This window comes from Apus apus, chromosome 4, assembly GCF_020740795.1.
Source record: "Apus apus isolate bApuApu2 chromosome 4, bApuApu2.pri.cur, whole genome shotgun sequence".
NCBI lineage: Eukaryota > Metazoa > Chordata > Aves > Apodiformes > Apodidae > Apus > Apus apus.
In genome coordinates this window covers 218,452-242,555 of record NC_067285.1, presented here as the reverse complement: position 1 = coordinate 242,555, position 24,104 = coordinate 218,452, and the positions used below count along the sequence as shown (strand labels likewise).

General features: G+C 42.5%; 1 protein-coding gene across 2 annotated transcripts in view; it reads left to right on the top strand.

Moving 5' to 3' along the window:
* INPP5A (inositol polyphosphate-5-phosphatase A) overlaps nt 1-24,104 on the top strand; it is a 193,947-nt gene that overhangs the window by 126,630 nt on the left and 43,213 nt on the right. For both annotated transcript variants that reach the window (XM_051618458.1, XM_051618459.1), the window contains exon 9: nt 6,835-6,919. In XM_051618458.1, coding sequence (XP_051474418.1) covers nt 6,835-6,919 — 85 coding nt within the window. The remainder of the gene's footprint in view (nt 1-6,834; nt 6,920-24,104) is intronic.

Sequence of the window (24,104 nt, the reverse complement as noted above, 5' to 3'; positions counted from 1 at the left end):
TTTCATAAAAAGTGAATGATGATTTCTGATATCCTAGTTGGTAATTTTCCCCGTATTTTGTTATTTTCAGCATTTGGGGCTCTTTTTTTTAGTAAAGTAATAACTGAACAGGTTATTAATAATTTTACATTGCTTACTGTTCAAATTCTACATTGAAGACCTGCTTTTTCTCTCATGTTAAAAGGAAATCTGTGTAAACCAAAGCAGGTTTGAAGCAGAGATCTGACTGGAGAATCAGTGGTTCAAAATCCAGAACTTTAGAAACTTGCAGGTGTCACACAGAAAGGTCTCGCTTAGAAACAGTGTGGGTACACTAAGTCACCCTGAGCATTGTCTGCCTAAGGTGAGCAGAATTGTGGCTTTTGGAGAAGCAATGCTGGAAATGAGAGCTCTGAGCTTTCCTGGAGGGGTTTCAGCAGTTGTTTTCACACAAGCAAACGCTGTCCCGTGGTGTGGGTCACAGAGAGGAGCTGTCAGGGCTACTTGTGAAGTGGGGACTCTTCGAAGGGCTGCTAAGCCTCCCCCTCATCCTTCAGGAGAACTTCACTACTTTTTACCCATTTTCCAGTAGTAAGTTCTCCTGGAGCTGCCTCCATTGACTTGCCTGTCTTCCTGGTAGTATAACTTACGTAGCTTCAGGCTAGGTTGGATGTGTTGTTAAAAAAATGCCATTCCCAGGAGAGTGTAATTAAAGAGAGACAATTGAAGAAAAGAGAGAATGCCTCTTTAAAAAGAAATGGCTACAAGTAACTTGTTGCCTGCTTGATTTTCCTCTGAAAATGGCTTTACATGAGAATTTGCAGTGTGTCACATTCTCATTGAGTTATTTTTCTCTTTTTCCTGTAATTTTTTCCTTAGAGAGTCTGAGGCTAGATAAAGAGCAGTCGTTAGTGTCTGGCTAAAGGTGACACACTCATCAGCATCCATTGTGGTCAGTGTCTTTTTGAAATGTTCTATCGTATAGCCATACAATCTTCCAGGGTAACTGTGATTCAATTAAAAGGAATCTATATGGGCTGTTGATCCAATTTTTATTCATTTGCAGAGAAATGAAAACAAATTGCTATTGTGATTTTATTTACAATGCTCACTGTACAGTGATGCTATGAGCTGACAGCCGTAAAACCAGCAGGGGTTGGAAGAGCTCCCTCCTGCTTCCCTTCCAGTCTGGAGCATGAAGGGAATAACCAGCTTTAGACGTTCTTACTCCCATAAGAAGGTGGGATCACTGTGGAAGAAGCTGTTGTCTTTGAGTCTTGTGTTGTGTCCTGGAAAGATCCAGGGTCTCCCTAGCAGGTAAATAACTGGGTGGAAGTTATGTTGGTTTTAGCCACTTGTCCATCTGCCTGTACCAGTGCTCAGTTAGTTGCAGATGGACGTGGTGGATGTGCTTCATGGACTGAGAGGTGAACAGTTGTAGCTTCTTCACCTTTCTTGAAAGTTTCTCTACCTTTCTTCCATTGTGTAGGGTTTGAGTTGCAGCTAAGATGATTCAGTTTCTCACTCCAACAAAGGAAATGCTCCTGCTATCTCTAGACCCACCAGAATTCTCTTTGTTCAGACCTAATGTTGACAGCTCTCATTTCTCTAATCAGTGTGCTCCTTAGAAAGAGAGGGTTTTTCCCTTCTCTTTAGCACTTCAAATGTTTCTGTCGCTCCACCCCTCCTTTGTTTCCTCTGGTAGTTGCAGTGCAAATACGAAGAATTTTGTGCCAGTTTGCTTTCCTCAGCACCAAGCTGTTTGTAATCCTTGGCAAGGGAAGCCCTTCTGTGCTTCTAGTGATTTGCATGACCCTTTTCTGGAAGTGGTTGGTTTTATCTTTATCCCGGGGTCCCTCTGAGCTTCACTGTTTGCCCAGGCAAGCGGTGCGAGTTCCCACGGCTGGCACAGCACCATGGCCTGGCCAGACCTGGCTCTGAATTCTTCTAGATTTGTCACAAAAAGTAGTTTTTCCCAGCCTTAAGGAGTTACTGGATCAGTGTCCCGTTGCTGCACATCCTGATTATGTTCTGGCTGTTTGCAGTTTTAACATGAAGTGAACGCAGGAGTTTTGCTTTACTCCACCACATGCAAGCCCTGCAGAGCAGTAAGCGCGAAGCTCAACCTCTCGGTCTTTGTGCAGGTTTAGATACAGCAGTGACCTGCTGCCTGCTTGTGACCAACTGCTACCAGCGTGGAGCAGTTCAAGAAATTATGTGAAGAATTTTAATCTTCCATGATAAAGTAAAGGAAGATTCAAAAAGACGTGCAGTTTCGCTGTTCTCTTACATCAGATGAAGAGCAAGAGAACGTCTTTGTAACCCAACAGCAGAGGCATAGCAGCCTGTTCCCTGGTAGCAAAGCTGACAAGTACTTACATCATTATACATGGCTGCTATTTCATTAGGCAAATGTCAGTGTCAGGTAAGATCATGGTTTTGTCAATATAATGAAAATACCAGTCAAGTGAGGAAAAAGTCACAATTTTCCAGCTCTAAAAATTGATTTTTATTGCTCTTGTAATCCTTTCTTTGGATTAAGTATTTATTATTGATGTGGTCTTTCTTTTAATCTTAATAGCTGCTGACATTGTAATTAATTAAAAAATACAACATTTTTGCCCAAATGGCACTATATTGAAATTAAAAGTGAACATCACATATTAGTTAAACAGCCCTGGCAAATGTCTTGAGTGCTAAGATGATTGCCTAAGCTTCTTGACAGTTCCCTTCATCTTGCTGCATGCTGCTTGACCTTTTGAGATTTTTGGTGTTATTAATAGGTTCTAGCTATTATATCAGAAAGAACAAGGCACAAAAATATGATAAAGTTTATCTTTTTAATGACAGTGCCACAACGCCTTAGGCACGCCGATGAGGGCACTCACATCACACCTTCTGATGCACACTCAGTCACCAGGTACCTCGTGTTCAGGATTGATGCGGGATTTCTCTGGAATTTGTGTGTCAGGGAATGCAGAGGGGCTGAGGCTGGCTGCTGAGGGGCAGCCATGCCCTGGAGAGGTGACAGGGCTCTGTCCCAAGCCATCCTCTGACACCTCTCTTGCAGGTGGATCACCCACTGACCCCGTTCTTGAACTGCTCTCTTCGACTAAAATGTGCAAGGGGAGGGGTCATTGGGTAGGAATGGCAGGAGCCTGAAAGGCCACACAGCAATCCTGAGTCGAGATTTCTGCAAGCCAGGACCTCACCTTTCCATTCTTTTGACCTTCAGTTCCTTGGTGTGGCTGTGGTAGAAGACACGTTTCACTGTCGTTGTTCCTTGAGTTTCCACCAGAAGTCACTGCAGGAGTTGTTATTGCCTCTGGCCTTGTGGCCGTGTGGAAAAGAAAGTGTTACCACCTCCCTATCCAGAGGTCACCCACTAGCTCCTGGCTCCCACCCATGGCTGGTCAAGTTACTTTCTGATATTTTTTTTCTCCTTTTCTGAACACTCCTCTTGGGGTCGGATCCCCTCTTGTGGAGGAAGCGTTGGAGGGGCCCTGGCAGGCCAGGCTGGGGAGCACGGCAGCCCCGTCACGGCCCCGGCGCCTTTGTCACGGCGCCGCTGGCCTTTCCCTGACCCTGCCTCCCTGCCTCCTGCCGTGGAGGTGGGCAGGGGGTCCAGGCTCCATCTCCCTGGCCTTCCCTAGCCCTGCAGTGACAGGCTGGCACCCGAAGAGGATTTGCCATCCCGTGCAGGGTCAGCGCGGAACAGAACCTGTGGGTCCCGCGGGGCTCTGCTGCGGCCGGCAGTGAGCGAGGAGAGCAGGGATGGCTGCTCCTCTCTGCTCTGCCCAGCTAGTTGTGGCGTTTGTATTCCTCTGCTTAGGAAAGGACGTTTTTGACAGGCAGTCACATTGTCTCAGTAAAAGCAGCTTTAATTCCTTGCACAGACAATATGCAGAAATAAAGAGATTGTGGAGAGATTGTATCTTACCCCAAACCTTCTACAAGAAATAGAGAAGTGTTCATATTAGCTATCATTTAGCTTAAACACATTTAGTTATTATAAAAATTTGTTCACTGAATAAAATATGGCCTGACCTCTGGATTGTTTCTTCCCCAGGAACGTGACCGTGTCCCTCCTTCTGCCCTATTCAGCCTGCTTGGCAGAGCTGCAAGTTTTTTGTTTTGTTTTGTTATGTTATTGTTGTGTTTAAAAAAAAAACCCAAGAAAACCCCTCAAGCCCCTCTTTTCAGCAGTGTCAAGTTAGGATGAATTGGCCAGGGAGGCATGTTTATAGACTGTGTGAAGAACTTTGTCTTTGTGTGGGAATGCTGGTGACACTGGTGTGTCTTGCCTGAATGAACTGCGATGACGCGGCTAATAAGGTGTCCTGCTGGGCGCCGCGGCAGCCCTGCTCAGACCTCCCACTTCATGCCATTCAGCTCCAGCTCAGTGTAGCTAATTTTTCCCATTCCCTCAATTCTTTAGGCCTCCTTACAAACAGAAAAGTCAACTTTCACACCGAGGAGAAGATAAGTGCTTTAGGAAATAATCATGTAAACAGAATGTTACCTTCTGACCTGATGCTGATACCTTGCTCTGGGACAAAACCCAGCTGGCTATTGCATTAGACATGGCTATTAAAGGAATAATGCTGCTGATCCTCCTTACAAAGTGCCCTGAGAAATGGTTTAGCCAAATCACAGTGCCTGTTGTCACACTGAATCATGTCCAGCTGCTCTCTTCCATGACCAAATCGCTGATATTTAGCTGCCTCCTTGTCTTCTCCTTTCTTGTGACAGCATGGGAGGGGCAAGGTATGGAGGCAAGGGAAAGTCAGTCATATTTCTAAGGTTTGGGAACTCCTGAGCTCACAGTAAGTTCCACTGGCAAGGACAGTAGGTTACGTGCATATATTGAGACATTTACAGCATATTTTATTGTTAGGTATCCCAGATCATCTAATAAATGTATGTATATTTGTATATGTCCCTTGCTGTACCACTGCTGGTAATTTTACTGTACATCTAAATTTCACCCCCCGTGGAAAGGAGTTTTGTCAAAAGTCACTTAAAGCATCATTCTTGAGAAGTACCATTTGGATTACTCTAATTCAGTCTGTCATGAAACACTCTTTCTAAAAGGTCCAGCAGGATAAACTAGAAGGGGAACAACTGGTTAAAATTATTTGTTTTAAAGCTGACATTGATTTGTATGCAAATCATTTTTAAATCAGTTAATGTGCAAGACTATGAAATTACTGAATTTTAATTAATTGATCAGAAGCAGACTAATCAGCTGTTTTCTTCATTGGGTAGGAGACATTTTAACTGGCTATTTTTGGATCAGTCTGTTTATTTGGAAAATCCATCTTTGCATAATACAATCACAGGCATCATTCTCATAATACAAATTTGTTTTAAGAGGCCTTCTCTAGACCTTGATGTCATTCCTGCAGTATCTGTCATTTCTTTGTCAGCAGTAAATGGCAATGAGCAAAGCCAAAATTAAGATATGAATCAGGAAAGTTGGCAAAAGAAAATCAGTTTTTCTTATGTATAAGTTGTGTATCGGATTTTGCAATTACAGTGTTAGCAAATTGTGGTAATGTGAATAGTTTAACTTTTAAGTTCTCATTTTCCTTTAATGTGCTGTGAGGGGCACTAATCAAACTAATGCTATGTACAGGTCAAGAGTGACAGGTTTTTCTCAGTGCTTGCTGGGAGCTGACAGAAGGCAGTATTTATTAACAGTACCTGCAATAATTTGTCAGCTGAATGGAGGATTTGGAGATTTTCATACCAGAACAGGATAAGTCTCTGCAAGAGATTTTGCTTCAGATTATCACTGCCTTAGGTCCAAGGCACGTTAGTTTTTCAATAGAATAATATTCTCCTTAATAGATTACTGATCACTAAAACTGTGAGATGTTTTTAAGAGAAGCAGCAGCATCGCACCATAAATCTAACGTTGTGTCTCTCTTTATAGCTTTGAAAAGCCTAAATGGATAGAATGTCTAGAATATGTTAAAGCCCTCTGGAAGCAGTGCCCCCTTGCTGGGCAGTGTTGTTCCAGGAGCCTGTGCACCCAGCATTGCTCTGTAACCCTTTACCTGTCTGCCTGGGTCCTGCCTTGGCTGGGCTGGGTTTTCTGGCATCCTAACACCAGCTGTTTATGTATTCCCAGAACGTACACAGTCTGTTGCCTTGCATGTGTTCCTTATGTCTTGGGTATTGTGCAGCAAGTATGCCCTTCCAGTTTTTGTGCATTTTGTCTGTGTATTTTATTTGTATATGTAGCAGTTGCATTTAAGGTATGTCATACCTTCCTCAACTACTGAAAGGAAATTTATTGCACTGATTCCTGTTTTGAATTAAGCACGAATCAGTGCATTTCCAAATGCCAAGATCTCTGGAAGCATGTAAAATTGCACATTGTTAGGATAACCAGACATTGGTTGTTGATAATAGATAAGCTAATAATATAATAACAGTTTTTAATTATACAATATTTGAAATATAAACAGTAATGCCTTATCTCCCCATTTGGTACCAAGCAAAGGCTTGAGAAAAGGTCAGTCTTTACTCCACATCTGGAGAGATCACCTTTCAGGTGTTAACTACAAACTCAGTAAAAATCTGCTTGAAGCAAAAAAGTGGAGTGTCTTCCAGAGAACTGGACATGATGCAGGAAAAACCTCATTGGTTAGTCTCTATCAGGGCTGATGATTAATGCTTAGCTCAAAACATGGTTAATATATAGTTCCAGTATAAACTGGTAGTTTTGATTGTTGCAATAATTCTTTCTGAAATCATGCTTAGAAGATAATATCTGTGTATAAATCTGTGCATGCTCACATATATGTAACGCTGAACAACAGGTTTATTTGTTTTGTTTTCTTCCAGAATTATAGATCAGCGGTTTGAGAAAGTTTCGTATTTTGTCTTTGGAGATTTCAACTTTAGACTGGATGCCAAAGCAGTAGTAGAGGTAGGACTTTTCTTTTTCTTCTGTTGCATATCCTACCAGTTTTTTATTTCTTGAGTGTTGTTTCCTGTGGAGAAGCTAAAAGTGACTTAATGAACTAAGCTTGACATGAGGCTTGGCTTAGAGTACTTTTAACAGGAACATCTGACAGGTAACTAGAAATCACTGTTGTGGATCTGCTGAAGCCATTGAAAACACATTGAAAACATGCTGTATTTTTTCTCAGTAGTGGCGTGTGAAGTGAGCTCTGGCTGCAGATGGCCAGGGGAGGCAGAGTCTGTCCCATCTCCTCATGGTCCTGTGTCTAGAAAGGTGAAAATGTGGGTACCCAGAGGAGATGGGACCTGCAGTCTTCAGGTGCATGCAGAAGTCTGCCTTTGGCAGCATGCAGATTCCTTGACTGAATGCCACATTTCTGTTGTATGTCTGTGACTTTTGCCATGTGTTTCTAGCTCACAGTGAATTTCACAATAATTTACTGCAAGTGCAGTAACTGCTGGTTTGCACTTGTACTGTGAAGGGAGGGAAGGAGAGAAATTTCCTGAATTTCTGTGGTAGAATTCCACACTTTAAAAATACAAGCAGACATTTGTGCAAACCTTTGTGACAGTAGCATCCCAGCGTGGCAGGCTGACTGGGAGGTTGGTATAAAGCCAAAAAGAATGCAGCAAACCTTGTTCATCCTGAGCTGAGGTTGCCCTGGCATTGCTGCTGAAGCTCGGCTCCAGGTAACACAGGGTCAGAAGTAATACCCAGGTTGAAACCAAATTTAATCTTGCAGTTTTTCCACTTTAATTCTCAGAGATACTGAAGTGTCGCTTTGGTGTCCTTGAGGACAGGCACATTTCTTCCAAGCCAAAAGCTTTTATTTTGTACATCCAGCAGCAGGAGGTGAGTGGCCCGTGTGTCCAAGGCTGCTACCATCGTGCAAGTGTGGGCAGTTCTTCCTTGGGTGATGATCGGGCCTCGGGCTGCTGACAGACAGGTTGGACATTACAGCTCTGTGTGTGTAGCTAGGAGCTTCCTTCTCGGAATCCTTTAGACCTTGCAACCATTTAACCAAAGAACTTGAAGTGTAATTGCTATGATGTTCAAGTCACTGATTCAGAATGTGTGGCTCCAAGCTGCAGGTGCTGAGGACTGCGTCCTGCTCTGCTAACACTGCAGTGTTAGCCTGTGCTCATACAGGAGCCTCACACTCCAAAAAAGCATCCTGGTCCCTTCTGGCATTTAAATGTGTGCCTATGCAACCTGCTGATATTAACCCTTCTTTCAGCTATTCAACAGTGTAGTTAATACTGGGAATTTCAAGGGTTAATCTACTGACCTGTCATGATTGTATATATTACTGAATTTATCTCTGCTTTTCTTGTTGACCTTTTGAATTCCCTCTTGAGACCACAATGTGCTGAACACTTGGACACTAAGATGCTACGAGCAATGCATGTGTTGTGGAAAGGTGGACTGTGCTTATACCAAACACAAAGAATGAAGTCTGTTTCTAAGGGATTTCTCAGTTAAGCCATTGAAAGGGGGAATCTCAGAGCTGTTTCAAATGTGGTGTGCTAAATCAGATGCCTAAAATGCTGTGCTTATTAATTCATAATTAATAGACTGTAAATCATTAATATATAATTTATTTAATGTTTTATGGGAACCATAATCTAAAATTATATTGATTTCCTTGCTAGTAAAATCTGCTTTACTGTTGTTAGAGTAATCCACGGGGGAATCAATAAAACAGGTAAAGGCTTCTGGCAATTCTGAGCTCCATGTGTGCAGTACCAAGTGCGTCATCCGGAGAGATAAACGGGCAAGAAAGAAATAGGGCATCTATAGCATAACAGGCATAGCAAATACGATTGTTTTACAGTAGATTTGAATTGTAGTTTGGGCATAATTTGTAGCTTGGCGTGATGGTGTTCAGAGGAATACCTGCAGCTCAGTCACTTGAAACGAAGTGTTCAGGTTGTCCTCAGCCGGGAAAGGGCCGATGACAGGGTACCATTTCAGTCTAGTTTTCTTTTGACCCAGGTGTGATTCAAAATACAGAGGGCATGAGAGGACCTGGAACCACAAAAGGGTTTATTTCCTGAAGTCTCAGGCATTTGCATGCTCTGGATGTGTGCCAGGCATCAAGGACCTTGGGGTCTCTGCCAGGTCTCAGGGTGAGACCCCGAGTTGGCTTTGGCGGCGAGATCTCATCAGTGTGCTTAATAGCCCCTCTCCCTGGGACAGGATAAAGCCCCCAGCCACTTTGTACTTGAAAATAATCATACAGAAGTACAGATGCTTCTAAGTGTTAATGATAAAGGTGCAATAATAAGCCTCAGAAGTCTGTCCTGTAGCGAAATGCCTGGCAAATGGCTGCTCTGCCTCACAGCCTCAGCAGGCTGGAGCATAGAGATCACCTCGTTACTTCCTTACCCACACCCCTAATCACTGCAGAGTCCAGGGTCTCTCATCAGGTCTGTGTTTCTCACTGTTCAGATGCTGTTGATGCAGGTTTTGCACCTCACCCCTCACTGCAGCTGCCCCAGCTGTGCTGGCCCCAGGGCAGGGGATGCAGGACAGCAGAGGGTGCAGAGCTGCCAGCCTGACTCCAGACTGGGCCTGGAGTCTTTGGGAACCCTCTTTGGGGGCTTCTGCTCCCACTGTGCTTGCCCCTGTCTATGGGCATGTTAAATTTCTCAGAGGCTTTTGGTTTTCTGAGGTGGGTGCAGGCAGGGAGCTGCACAGCCAGGCAGGGGATGCCCTGGGCTGCCTGGGAAGCTCAGCTTGTGGACACTGTCCTGGCTGTGGGTGGTTCCTGTCACCTTGAACACCCAGTCTCTGGGCTAGTGCAACCGCTCTTCACATTCAAGGGTTTGCCTGCTGAATATATGGGGTTTTAATGCTAGAATTTTTTGGGTGGTACAGTTTTCTAATTATTTGCCCACTGGCTGCTTTCAGGTGTCATCCAGCATGTGTATTCCTCACGTATTATGGAAGTGATTACAACATAAACAGAATTGCTGTAAACTTTTGCATTAGTTTGACTATGAATTCTACTATGTATCAGCTTCTCTGCAATGCCTCTAATACAGCATTTCATAGACACATGAATTTGTCATGTTTCTTTGAGTAGAAGATGGATCTTTTTTACAGACATTCTGGTCTCCCTGTGTTTTGAAGATAATACAAATAAGTGACTGTAATCTTTGCAGTTATCAGAAGTACATTCCAAATCTATAGTGGTGTGTGAGACAAAACTAGTTTATCTGGAAAATTGTCTTCTAAAATTGAGCTGAAAGGAGATTTAAGGAGGTGGCTTTAAAGAAATCTGCAGCAGTAAGTGTATATTGTAGGCTGAAGCTGAAGAATATTCCAGAAATTTAAGTATTGCCATGAGCTAGTTTTTATGTTCTTCAGAACAGGTAACAAGGTAAATGCTTGGAGATTCTGAAACTAAACAAGCCAGGCTGGCTATCAACTTAATCAGTCCAGGATACTAACATCTCCGAAGCATGTCAAGGGTAAGGAGGGAACTGAAGTTTGTGGAGGGATAAATGAGGGAGTTTATTCCAAAGAACTGAGGAGAACGGGTTCTTTTTGTTTGATGAGAGGTGAAAGAAGTGAAGGTGATGTGAGTGAGTGCAGGGAAGCAGCCAGTTACTGCTCTGCCAGCCCCTGAGCCCCGGGGCGGCAGCCGTGATGGGCACCGGGCCCTTCTCACCGCCCCTCTTACCATTCTGGGGCTTTCATTTCTTTAATTGAGGCAGCTTACTAGCGCCTGATATTTTCTGATGTTTTACACTCACTAGTGTAAATCTGGAAGCAGAACTGTCCCACAAATCTTCCCTCTCCTCATTCATGGGGATCTATGGAAGCACAGCAGGGTCCTGACCCTGGTCAGCAGGTTTGTCCCGCCCTGGCTGTCACCTCCCCTCTGGAACAAGCAGAGGTGCCTTTTCCTAACCTGCAGGGGGGAAAAGTGAACACTTAAAAGGTAGCAACAGAAATGTTGTTGAGGGATTCCAGTCGTTTTGGCCTATGAAAATATTTTAAGCTACATATGCAGAATAGGAAGCAAAGTCCTCATCTTAAAAGGAGGAATTGATGCTCATGCACCTACCTTCTCTGCTTGATGGGTTCTGTTCAGCCGAGATACTTCCTTTCCAGGCTTCTGCCAAGCAGCCATTTGATAAGCCATAACTGGAATTGCTGATTAAATGTTTTTTAATAGGTAATAACTACTCATAAAGAAGTTGCGTATCTAGCTCCATCATTCACCTGCACTGTGCCTCGCTGCCACCTCTGACTGTTTGACTTTATATTATCTAGTAAAATAGTCTAGCAGGACTTTTAGCTCCTACCATATTGCTGATGATACAGTGAATTGCATAATTCTCATTTGATTATACAGTCTTAGCACAATATGGGCTTTTGTTTTGAAAAAGGCGGTGGCATCATACCTTTGGAATATCACAGAATCACAGAATGTTTGGTTGGAAGGGATCTCAAAAGATCATCTAGTCCAACCCCCCTTCCAGAGCAGGATTGTTCTCTTTATTTTAAGGCTGTTTTCTGAAAACAAACCTTGTACGTGACATTTCTAGTATGACTATATATTTTTCTCAGCAATGTCATAAATTAAAAATTTAGAAACATTTTTCTTTAGTAAATCCATATGATCTAATTTACTTTTTAAAGCATTTTTATAATTTCCATGTCTACAAATTTATAAATGTAATCTATTTCAATGATTTTAAATAATCTGATGATGTTAGGTTTTGTGACCACAAATAGCATTCCATTTAGTATGGCAGAAAATGTAATTACAATTGGAAAATGTTTGAAGAGGGGATTATGCAAACTGGGTTCTTTGAAACCATTTCAGCATAGTGATGCACCTGCACAGAAACACTGCTAAAAGAAAATATGACATGGATGAACACAACAGTTACACAGGGACTGTGCTGGCTGTGGTATTTGCAAAATAGCTGATGTTTCAGATCTGTAACAAGGGAACTAGAAGGCATTTTCATAAATAGAAAATAGTATGTATCGGAAACCTGTGCTTAGGATATGTGCTCTTTCATGTTCATGGGTCTTGAATTATGGTTGGAAATCACTAAGTTGGTTTTACTCTTCTAACCACACTATGAACCTCTCTGGTAATGATGGTTCATACCTCAAAAACCTGACTCAGATGAAAAGAAAAACCCTCTTAGATAATTCCGAGTTGAGGAATGTGTCTTTTGTCTGATTGCTTAATTGAAGAGTAGTTCCTTGTGCTGAGTGGGAAAAGAACAGACCCTCTTCCTGTAGTTTCTACAGCAGGACAAAGTGAAGAGGCAGAGGTGTGCAAAGGCTGCCACAGGCAGACCCCTTCTTACAAAAGTAGCAAATTAATTAAAGCTTGGCTAAATCTTGACTGAACCAGGACTATCAAAACCTCCTTATGTTGTATTAAATCTTTAAGTAGTTAGGAAGGAAGGCATTATAGTGTTACAAATCATGCAAAAAAGCCCTTTTTTATATGTATGAAAGGAATGGCTCTTTCTCGTGTTCTTCAATGAATGTGTTCATCTGCTCCAGAGTGGGTGGTAGTGGCTGGTTCTCTTCTTCCTCTGTAAATGATGTTAAGCCATCCTTATAAACAAAAAATTGTATGGCTTTATTTCTGAGATAAACATGCACATCATAGAATAAATTATTCTGCAGACCTTACAAGCTTCAGATCATGCTTTCATTTCAGTTAGAAATGTGCATGAGATCCTGGATTAGTTATATCTTCTCAAATAGTTGATTGTCCCATACAAATTTTAACATTCTTAACAAGCTAAACTGATTCTAGGAAATGTTGGAAACAAAATCCTATGTAAAATGAAAATGTAATAGAGATTTATTAAATTAAAATGCATAAAACTTCAGGTCTAATAAGGGCAGTTTTATTAATGAATGTAAATTGCAGCAACCCATCTGAGGCACCTGCTAAATGTTCATTATAAATTACTCTCATAGACATTGTGATGAGTTTCATATTGTAGCCAGACTTATAAAAGCATGTGGATTGCTTCCCCAAGGGACTGTACATTTACTTAACAGTGTAGTTAATTGCAAGTATTTATTTTCCAGTGATGGCAAATAGCTTCTGCATTTGAGATCTATGTGGCTATTAGGAATTATTCAATTATCTCTCTTTTCCTCAGTATTCTAAGTCAGAACTGAGCTCAGATTCCCAGAGGTCAGTCAGTGTATTAACTCAGGATGCTCCTTAGCTTTCTGCTAAGGCCAAAACTCTCTCCTCCTGAGTCCTCTCAGTAGAGCTAGCTTGAGAAATACTGATTACCCATCTCCACAGCTGATTTTTTGACATCTTCCGTTCCATTCTGAAGCTGCCACGCTTATTGGCAAGATTCATAGGAGGTTAATTAAATCCATCTTCAAAACAACGAGAGGCCAATGAGCCATATCCTCATTGCAATAGTAAATTAAATGATGCAATTGTTTCTACTTCCATCATGGATAAGGGGAGAGATGAGTGAATGAATTGTTCTCCAGCTGCCTCCTCTGGGGCCCTGGAGGGTCTAGTAGCATGTGGTGGTAAAACTGCTTTTAATTTGTGGCTACAGGAAAAGATGACACTGTTATCAGCAGGCAGAGGTCTCGCACAGCATCACAATCTGAAAGATGACACTGTTCAAAAACCAAAAGGAACTCTATTCCCAGTCGGGCTTAGCAGCTCCTCCTGCTTCAGTTGCAAATTAATACACACATGGTGACAGAGCAGAACAGAAAAGATGATATGTTGATCAGATTTGGACTGTAATTAAAACGTACACAAATTAAATACAATTATCTTGTGCTTTCTAATAGGGCTGAGCGTCATTAAACTAATTAATAACGTGGTCTCTAAGCTGGGCTCTGCGGCTGTGGCTGCTGAGAGCGTGTCCTGCGTGGCAGCTGGGCGGCTCGGCTGGCGGGGACAGCAGCGCCCGCCGCCGCACCTGCCCCGCACCTCTGGGCTCCGGGGAAGGTGGAGGGGAAGCACTGCTTCCCACGGCTCTGCTCCGAGATTGTCTGCACAGCCAGTGCAGAGAGAGAGCAGCTCCTGCAGGGACAGAGAGCAGCTCCTGCAGGGACAGAGAGCAGCTCCTGCAGGGACAGAGAGCAGCTCCTGCAGGGCCTGCGCTGTCAGGAGGGCTCGTGGTACTTGTCGGAAGGGAGACTTCACAGCTTTCCTCAGGTTGGGCAGGTCAAGCGACTGAGACTTGCCCAAATCCAGTTTAAAACTAGTCTTGACGACGGCTTGTAGGAAATAGAGACTAATGCCAGATCCCAGGTGGCCACTGCAGCCTTCCTGGGTTCAACATCCTCGTCTGTCTAAAGGGTTACAGGTTAATTTCTGCTTGATGACGTGCTCGTTAAGAAACATCCTGAGACTTGCTTGGCAAACCCCCTGGCAGTGCCCCAGCCTGGCAGCCGGGGCAGGTCTCAGGATGCAGCAGCTCTTCATCCCCTGCTCCTCTTCAGGCCTGTCAGCAGCCACCTGCTTTCAGTCGGGGAGAGAGGGCTCATCACACTGCAGGGACTGAGCTGGAGAAGTGCACAAATAACTGACGATTGAGAATACCCAGGCTGGAAGAGGAAAAGTAGTTTTCTAAAAGCAGGTGTAATGTTAATAATTAAATGGACTGTTGTGCATAGTGAAACTCTGTAATGAATACTTAACTAAATCACCTATTTTTTTTTTTTTCTGCCTACATCTAGTATAGAAACTCATCAACTCAATTGCAGCAAAATATCACCTGAGTAGAGGCCATAAAATATCTTTTTATCCATTTAAGAATTATGTCATTTTAGAAGAAATAGATGAAACTGGAAAAAATGCATTCTTTCTAAATTTGTTTATTCCTGGTTGTTACTGTGATACAAAGTCACCTGTGGATGAATTATGCACTAGTATTTGAAAGTCACTAGTGCCTCTCAATGCACTAGTATTTGATGGTAGAAAATAAATGAGGGAGGAAAATAAGCTTGCATGCTGCGTATTTGCAGCAGTGTATCAAAGGCACAGGTATATTTGTTTTCTTTGTAAAATGGAAGCCTAAAAGGAGTCTTTTCAAAAATACAGCCTGTGATATAGAAGGATATTTTGGTTACTTATGAAAAACAAAATTGAGAAGGAAGATTTGGTATCCATCTGAAAATCAAGGAATACACGGGAACTTGTGTTGCAATAGCAAATTCTGTTCTTGAGTTGGCATCAGAAACAGAGTTGGTGAAGTGAGTACATGGCATCTCCAGGGGTATGTGCAGCCATGTTAGAACATTTTCTAAATGTGTTTAGCAGATTTTTAGCTGAAAATTGTTAATGATGGGAGAATGTACACTAAGGAACCAAGATCAATATTTTGTCAGAAAAGAAAAATCTTATTTTTATTTAGTTTTGGACACACATTTAGTGTAGGGGACGAGAAACCCTGTCATTGCTATAATGGGAATAACTAAGTTTGCAGTGGCACCTCCCCATCATGCCTTGGTGGTGCCATATATGACAAGACGACACTGCTGTTACCAATAGTAGCACTCAGGGATAGAGTATCTCAGGAGTTTAAACTTTTTGACCTGTTACAAAATGTATTGAATCTTGCCTTTCAAGGTCTGGGTCACGTTGCCTTAAAAAAAAGCAAGATATTAATAATGTTGAATGGAAATAAACACAGTGGCTTGACAAAGAGTCAATAAAATGTACAGTCTTTACTCAAAGAAAGTTTTAGCATCTAATCCTTGTGTCATTTCAAAGCTGATCCTGAATTTTTGCGTTGCTGCTTGCATAAGAGCTCTGCTAGAGTGCTATTTACAGCTATTAACAAGCTTTCATAAGGCTCAATAATGTGTGATAATTTAATATGTAAAGCTATTTAAGGGTTAAAACTAATTTTATGAAAAGAGATTATAGGATCTTTATCACATGTTGTTTATCTGATCAACAGTTAACAATTTAAGACAGTATTATCCTAGTAAAAAGAAGATTTGTTTCAGATACTGACATAAACATCCCCTCATAATAGTGGCTTTTCATTTACTGCATTGCAATGTACCATAAGCTTAAAGGCACAACAGCTTCTTTGTGTGTCTCAATAATGCTTGTCCAGAGTGATGTCAGTCAATTTTTGACCTATACAGTCCGATGTTATTCTCCACAATCACAGAATAGATTTTTTTTTTTCTCCTTTAATTAATGAAGAATATGCCAGTAAAATCCCTGAAGATTATCATATTTCTTCATGGTGTCTTGCTCTGGAAGAAGGTATATTACCCACGTGGACATTTCTGCACAGTCGTTATGATCTTTCATCTGGCTCCTACTGGCTTTTGTGGTTTCCTTGAATTTCTTTTTTCACATACCATGGGGTAGTTGGAGGACCACTTCTTTTTGGCTGACTTTCTGAACACTTTTATAACTCGCAGTTTCAGTGGGATAAATAGACACTAACAGTTAAATAGCAGTTTCTAATAGAGGTTGAAAAAAATGGTATCCATGAAATGGCATGTGGGTAGTTCTGAGCTCATCCTCCGTGGTGGCACTCTGAAGTCCCGTAGGCAGCACACAAAGGGTAAACAAAGGGTCAGCCCTTTTGTGCTCCTTGGAGACGGTTCCTCCAAGGTGGAGAAAACCTGTAGAAGGTGCCAGGGCTGGTTCAAGGTTTAATTTCAGAATTAAACCGCTTTTAATTCTTCACGTTTCCAACTGAGCACAGTGTAACTGCAGTACTGTCATTAAGCTTGCAGAAGCACCAGCTTAACCTGGACAGAGTTGGACTTTGATACAGATCCCATTTTTCCCCCTCACTCTCATTCCTGGCAGGACAGCCCCTAAGCTCCCCCTGGAGAAACATCTCCAGAGTGTAGCTACCACTGCTTGCTTTCTCTGCCCTTCAGAGGTAACCACAGAAGGATCAAGAGGGTGGGACTGTGCAACCCACCATTACCAGCTTCACAGTAGAGTCCAGTCTGTGCTTGAGTGACAGACACTGAACCTGAGCAAGCCAAAGGTGCAGAGTATTCAGGAGATTCAAATTAGAGATTGCCAGAGTGGGGTGGGCATTTGTTTTTCTTCTGTTTGCCAGGTATTTTACATTATATAAAACGAATACTAGATGATAATTGCCAATCTGGTGTCTTGTATTGATTTAATTCAATAAGGAGCTTCACCTCCACCTTTTGCATGCACTTGCTTTAAAAGATATGCATTATGAAGACAGTGATTCAAAGTCTTTAGGAAATCAATATCAAGACAGGATTTTCTTCTTCAAATATTGACAGCAGAATAACTCTTAAGAAACAATGGCAAACAATAAAAGCAGGGATAGACAAAATTAAGGCTGTCATTCTATTGCAGTTAGAGTCTACAGAAGTCTCAAGCAGTTGCCTGATTTTGCATATTTTATATGCTCTAGCAAATAGCTTGTGTTGATCCCTTGCTGTAAAAATTTCTGGTTGAAAACCTGTGGCCACTGAAAATAAAGGTCATTTTTGCTTATGATTTATATACAGTTGGATGTTTCACTTGAATTTTTTCCAATTATTTGCACAGATTTTCTTCAGCCCTGAGTGTGCACTGGGAAGATACGGAAGGGTATGTGTAGGCTGCTACCATCACATCAACATTCTTCCTACCTTTGATGATTTCCCTAGAACTGAGTAAAACTGGAATAGAAGCCTGAAATGTTACAGTACTTAAACTGAGCAGCTCTGTGTGCTGATTTGTTGTGGTTTTGTCATGGTAATTTTAAAATCCTTTCATACTGGCAGCTGAATTTCCTGCACATGGAGTATAGTTCTGAGAAGTTAAAGGGGTTGTCTTTTATGGAGAGCAGTTGCAGCAAGTGCAAATCATACTGGTGGCTTAGCTGATATGGTTCGAAACTCAAATGCTTATGGAGAGTTCAGTACTGCAACATACAAGTAAAACTTTGTTATTACCATTCGTCAAGAAAAAGTATTTTTTAAAGACCATTCAAAACCATAGTCTGTTTGGATTTTTTCACTCTGAAGGGTCCGAAGTCCAAAAGTGAGGATTATGAGCAGTGAATATCCATGACATAGATATGAGAATTTCTTTTCAGTAGGGGTTGAAGGCTTATCACGCATAACCCTTTGAAGTATACCCCACTTGTAAATGTCATTGAATAAACCAGCAAGATTTCTTTCTCTTTTTTCTTCTTTCATTTTTTGCAGTTTCAACAAGTGCTGAGTGTCATGAAGATGTCAGTATTGGACCCCAGTGAAACGTTTGAGAGCTCGGTTCACACCTGATAGTAGAAAATGCAGGGTTAATGTTTGCCTTGAATGTGCTGAAAATCTCTTTAGCTTGACATATTTCTGTGCAGTTCTAAAAAGGAGGAAAGCTTTGAGCCACCTGGGTGATGTGTCCTGACTGTTAAAGCAGCAGGTGGGAGTTGGGTGGCATCTGTCTTCTGCTTTGTACCCTGTCCCCGTGGCCAGGGCGCCAGCTCCATCTGAGCACAGCAGCTGCTTGCGGCACGTTCTTGGAGCAGGTATCTGGGGGTCTGGGCAGAGAGGGAGCCAGGCTGGATGGTAGGCAAGAGATGGGCCCTCTGCAGAAAGGAGCAGGTTTGATCAGTAGGGTGCTGGGTTTCTCCGGGATCAGCACTCCAGCAGGTTTGTTGTGCCGTCGTTATTCTGTTGTTTCTTTTTCTCTCCTTTAGTCGAGAGGATTGTTTGCTGTGTTTGTTATTTTTAGACATTCAGAGCAAGATCAATATTTTAATGTATCTGACCAGGTTTCCACTTAGAAAGCAGAACAAAAAAGTTTACATTTTTTCTTTCATCACTTGGTAAAACTGAAGATGACATTTCAGGGACAGCAGAGGTCTTTTGTGTGTATTTCTGCTCCACATGGTAAAAGAAACAGAAAATGCTCATCACATGAAGAGTGTGGAGCATGAGATAGTTGATTAGTAATGGAAGAGGATTTTAACTACTAGGACTGGCAAAATTTTGTTGTCCATGTGTAGCAAAATGTCTTTAATTTTCGTTTAGAACAACCTGGAGTGGCTGGAAAGTTGCAGATTGCTAAAATAGGGGTAGATTTGTGCCTGTGGTTAAGGGGGGAAAAAGGAGGGAAGCACCAAGAAAGGTTCTCATTAGCTGAAAGCTTGTTGGCTTGACGTTACTTTCAGGCACACTAATACAATGTAATCCCAAAATATGCTTGAAAAAAGCAGTTTGTGATGAGATGGACAGCCTGGATGAAAGTGTTAATCACGTGATCATAAGGCAGAAGGAGCCCACTGAAGACGTGAGGCTGGGTTTGCGTGTGGCTGTCGATGTGTGCAGGGGCAGGGAGGAGCCCTGAGCTGCCACAGCAGGGGAGTCCCTGGGGCAGGCAGCCCCACTGGGCAGTGCCATGGATGTGTAATGAATGCATCTTGGAGTGTGTTTTTTTTAAACCGCAAAGTTGATTTGACATGCGGCTGCAGAGCTGGTATGCTGAAATCCACCAGACATCTGCACTCCATGTTGCTGAAAAAGCATGATTTGGCATCAGAGGAGAATAAGGCACTCTGTGTTTTTACCAAGACCCCAGGCCAGCTCTGGATGCCAGGGAGGAATTACTTTCACAGGCAGAGTCAGGTTTACTGAGCTAGGCTTCCGCTGACCTCCATTAAATCCAGCATGAGTAGCCCTGGGTAGCAGTTCAGAGGGGGTTTCCCAGGAGTTTGTAGCTAGAAGGCAGCAGTTTCCACTTTCTGCTGTTTACAGTGTTCCCCTTCCTTTCATGTTGTAATAATATAAAGAAGCTGCAAAAAGACAATTTGAAATGAAAAACCATGCGTGAGAAGTCAGCCACCAGAGGGATTAATAAGAGCAACAGCCAGAGGAATGGGTGGACGTCCTGTGTCTAATCAGGAGCTGAGGTCTCTCTGAAGATTTGTTCTAGTAAAAGAGGTGGCATCTGCGTCAGACCAGGAGGAGACTGGTGCAACATGGGGGTCTGTGGCATGTATGATTAGGTGGTGACTTTGGCTTGAGTGTTCACTAGTAATTTCTTAAATCTTCCTAAGCAGACATAAATACCTTCTGTCTTGGATCCTCTTTCATTACAATTGTTTCTGCAGGGTTTCATGCTGGTGAAGGAAGACACCACTTCTTTATTTCTTTACCATCTCACCGATGCTAATAATTAACAAGTTAAATCTGCACCTGACCACAAACAGCTAATGAAACATTTATTTTAATTATCCACTATATTCCCGATCGAGACAATCAATAGGTAGATGTATGCAAATGTGCAGGGTTCAAGTGAGGGCTATCCTAAACAGGACTTAAGCTGTGCACCCGCCTTTGTGCCAAATTTTTCAGGGTTTTTTTCTCCTGTAATGAATACATGTATTTTGTGCATTGGAGCATGGCACAGGGCCTTTTGGATGGCAGGCTCTTCAAGAAAGAGGAAGAGAGTTTTAATCACAAAAGCAGAAACTTCAGTCGGGGAAGTGATTCTACACTTTGTTTCGTTTGTAAATGGTGCATTTTGGCTTTTGTGAAACAGAACCCGGGTCCAATTCAGGACAGCACTTCATAGATTCTTTACGTGGGGCTTTTTGAGTCTGAAATAGTGCACATGAAAAGAGAAGGAGATTGAACATAATTTGTTCCAACAGCTAGTCTAAGATTTTTTCCAATCAAGATTCTTTCAGCGTATTCCTCTTTGTTGAGCTATCAGCAGCTTTTAAAATAAGAGCATTAGCCTATATTTCAGAGCTTCACTGGGTGTTCCCAGCTGTGGTGATTAGTTGCAAGAAAGGAGAAATGCATGTATTGTAACCTCCTAATGGATATGGGAGACTTGTAAACTAAGTTGAGATTTGAGCAATTTGTAGATTTCAAAATGAGCTGTAGAGTTCATTGAAAAAGAAAAATGCATCATTGAAATTCATGGTGCCACTTTGGTTTTCTTTGCTGAGATTTATCATTGAAAGCCATATTGCTTTCCCCTTGCCTTTATTTAAAGCTCTTCAATACGTTATTTTTAAGGTCCATTTCTTTTACAAGCTTTTCCTTTCAGCCTGCTCAGGGTATCGGGTCCTATGAACATCTGTTTGTGCCTGAAATCGGCCAGGACCTGGACTGTATCCTGCCTCCCTACTCCCTTTTGTTTCCAGAGGCTATTGTTTCCGATTTCATGCTATCAGAGGGGCTGCATGTTTTCCTGTGTGAAGTTGTCAGAGAGATAAAAGCACAAGAGCAGGGTCACATTTCGAGGGATGGGCATGAAAAATTGGTAAAATGTATCTTGAGGGCCACCCACAAGACTTTCTTGAAGAAATTCAGAAGTAGCAAGCGGAGTTATAATTTTAAAATTGTGCAGATTCCAAAGTGTAATTAAGTAGTGGTGAAGTAAGTGTTTGACTGGCAGAAATCTCCTAGTCAGATTTACGCTTAGTTGACTTAACTCCTCTTAGGTAGCTTGAGGGTTTCCAGTTAGAAAGAAAACACCATCACCTTCATAATGGTGCCTGCCCATGTGCCTTCAGTACGGGAAGGAGATGCCCAAGGATTGAAAGGAGTGAGTTACACTTCCAGTCACCACAGAGCACGAGGAGAGAAGGCTTCAGCAGTGATTGAGGTCTGCCTGTCCAACATGACCCACACTGCAAAGAATACAGTGAGGATGGGAAGAACAGGAGGGCAAACAGTGCAGCTTAATGACCTTAATTAAATACATCTTCCAGGCAGAGAGCACGATGCTGGGCTTGTAAGTGTGGCTGTAGCTGGTAGTGCAGCAAACCATGATTAACCCAAAGCTGCTCATCCTTTCGTCTCACGTCATTCCAGAAGCAGCACCCTACTTTTAAAGGATGCAAAATAATGGAGGTGGTGGCAGGAGGGCAGAACCCCCGCAGTGAGGTGGGCAGCTGGGTGAGGCAGTTTGCCAGAGCCCCCTCTCCCAGCTGCATTGACACAGGCTGAGGGTACGTCTGCTTCCCTGAAGCACTGAGGAGAGAGTACAATGTCTGTGGAACTGCAGCAGTGTCTTGCCAGCTCCTCTACCTCTGATGGTAACTGCTTTCACTAGACACAGAATGAATAAAATGGTTTGAATAGTACTGCTTTGGGTCAGTGGTTCAGTAAGTTGGTTACTATTATTGTAGCAGCTTGTAATGAGGATTTTGTTAAAGGGGGTGACAAGAAAACAAGGGAGATCCATGGGTTGTGTTTTTTGCCATAGGCAACTACTGGATAAGGGGTACCAAGCAAGGCATCATCATGCTGCCATAAAGCTTCTGAGTTAGTAATTTCTGTATAGGATACAAGAATCTAATACTGGAATTTTAAGGGAATGTATTTTTTCCCATAGTTTTTTTTCCAAATATTAAGTCAGTGACTTTTCTTAGTTGCACAAATTCTATGCAATTTAATATGCAAAACTAAATGTTGTTGAATTTAGCAACATTTTTTGCTATAAAATTTCAGGGAGGGACAATAGCGTGCAGATTATTTTTGCAATTTTTTAATATAGCAGAAAAAATACTCTACATCTTTTTAAAGTACAGTAATTATTGAATTTATACTCTGTGATCATATTTTTAGGTATTAAATTGTTTGTAAATAGAAGAAAGCAACAGATTAAGAAAACACTGCAAAGTGTTTAACAGCTCTGAAGGTGAGTTTAAATAAGAGCCATGGGTATTTTTAAATAGCAGTATCCCTGATGAGCAGTCGTATTCCAGAGCTCGTTGTAGCTCCCAGTGACCTGGGTTGGTTCCCAGGTCCCACTGCAGGAGTGGCTGTGAGGTGACCTCCCCTGGGCCTGCCCATGGTCCCCTCGGGCTGCCCTGGGGTCCCGCTGGACTCCTGTTGCACACAAGGTTTCCCAAAGGGTCGTGCAGGACACGCTGAGCCCCAGCACGGGGTCTGTCAGCTCCCCTGAGGGGCAGCAGCCCCACACCTGGGATGTGCCAGCTGGAGGAGGCACCTGTGTGGACAGTCACACAGCAGAGCTTCCCTGAGTGGAAACACGCATGGGTTTGTGTGGGAAACGGTTCTTCTTCTTCACGATAGCCTCTGTGGCGGCATTGGCTGGCGGCAGTTTGGTAGTTGTCAGGATGCTGACAACCATTCTTTCCTACCAGGTATTATGGTATTAACCTCTGTGGTGAGTTCTGTTGGTCGTGTGCATTTCTGGTCTGACCTTACCAGTGGAAGTTCTTTTTTGAAATGACAGCTTTCTTGCACCAGGAGTATTATTTGGCTTACCTGTTTGATCTTGGATGGGCAAAAGAATTTACTTTGTTTAGCTTTGTCTCAAAAGGGAAAAGAGCAAAGGCTAGAGAAAAAATTAATAGCACATCTTAAAATCCATTACTACATCTCCCTTTTTTTCTGACTAAAAGTGAGTGAAAAAGGCCTCTCTAGAGGAAATAAAGAAGAAGTTATTACAGCTTTCACCTTTTTGTAGAGTATGAAAAAGCTTTCTGTATGTTAAACAGTCTTGTGGACATCTGGCATGATTGGTTTTAATCTGCTGACTAAAAAGTCAGGATTAAATCTTGCTTTACACCTCTTTGTATTGCAGTCAGTAAAGTGACAGAGCTGCTCTGAAACAATAGCACTACTTATTCCACCCAATATGCCATGTGGTAGATCACCCCCTTTTTCAGCACCACTTCTCTGCAAAGACAATGAAGCATCTGGTGGGGTTTTCCTGTGTCCAAGATATTTTTTGTCAGTAATTTCACTCAGCCGGTCTGCTTAGCTCTCCCTTGGTGCTACTTTTTGAGACGGGGTTTGCCAAACCCAGTGGCAAGAGGTCAGGAGGCCAAAGTGATGAATTTTTATGTGCCTGTTTCTTGTGTTTCTGCTCAGTCATGATTCTTTGCGCGCTGTGCTGCCTCTGAAAGGGAGCCACAGTGAGCAATTTGTCCTCCTGGGCTGCAGAGAATGGGGAGGCAGATGAGTTAAAGTAGCATGTATGACTCCGGACAGAGACGCGCACAAACGGAACAGAGCACTCCTGTCACTATTCAGCACCAGAGGGGCCTGGGAGATTTGTAGCCTGTTGGCTTTCCATCAAGTGACAAATGAATTTAACAGCACTTAAAGATACAGCGAAAAGAATAGCACTTCACTAACTAGTCCACAGCTGCTAGCTTTGAAATGATGCTGCATTAAC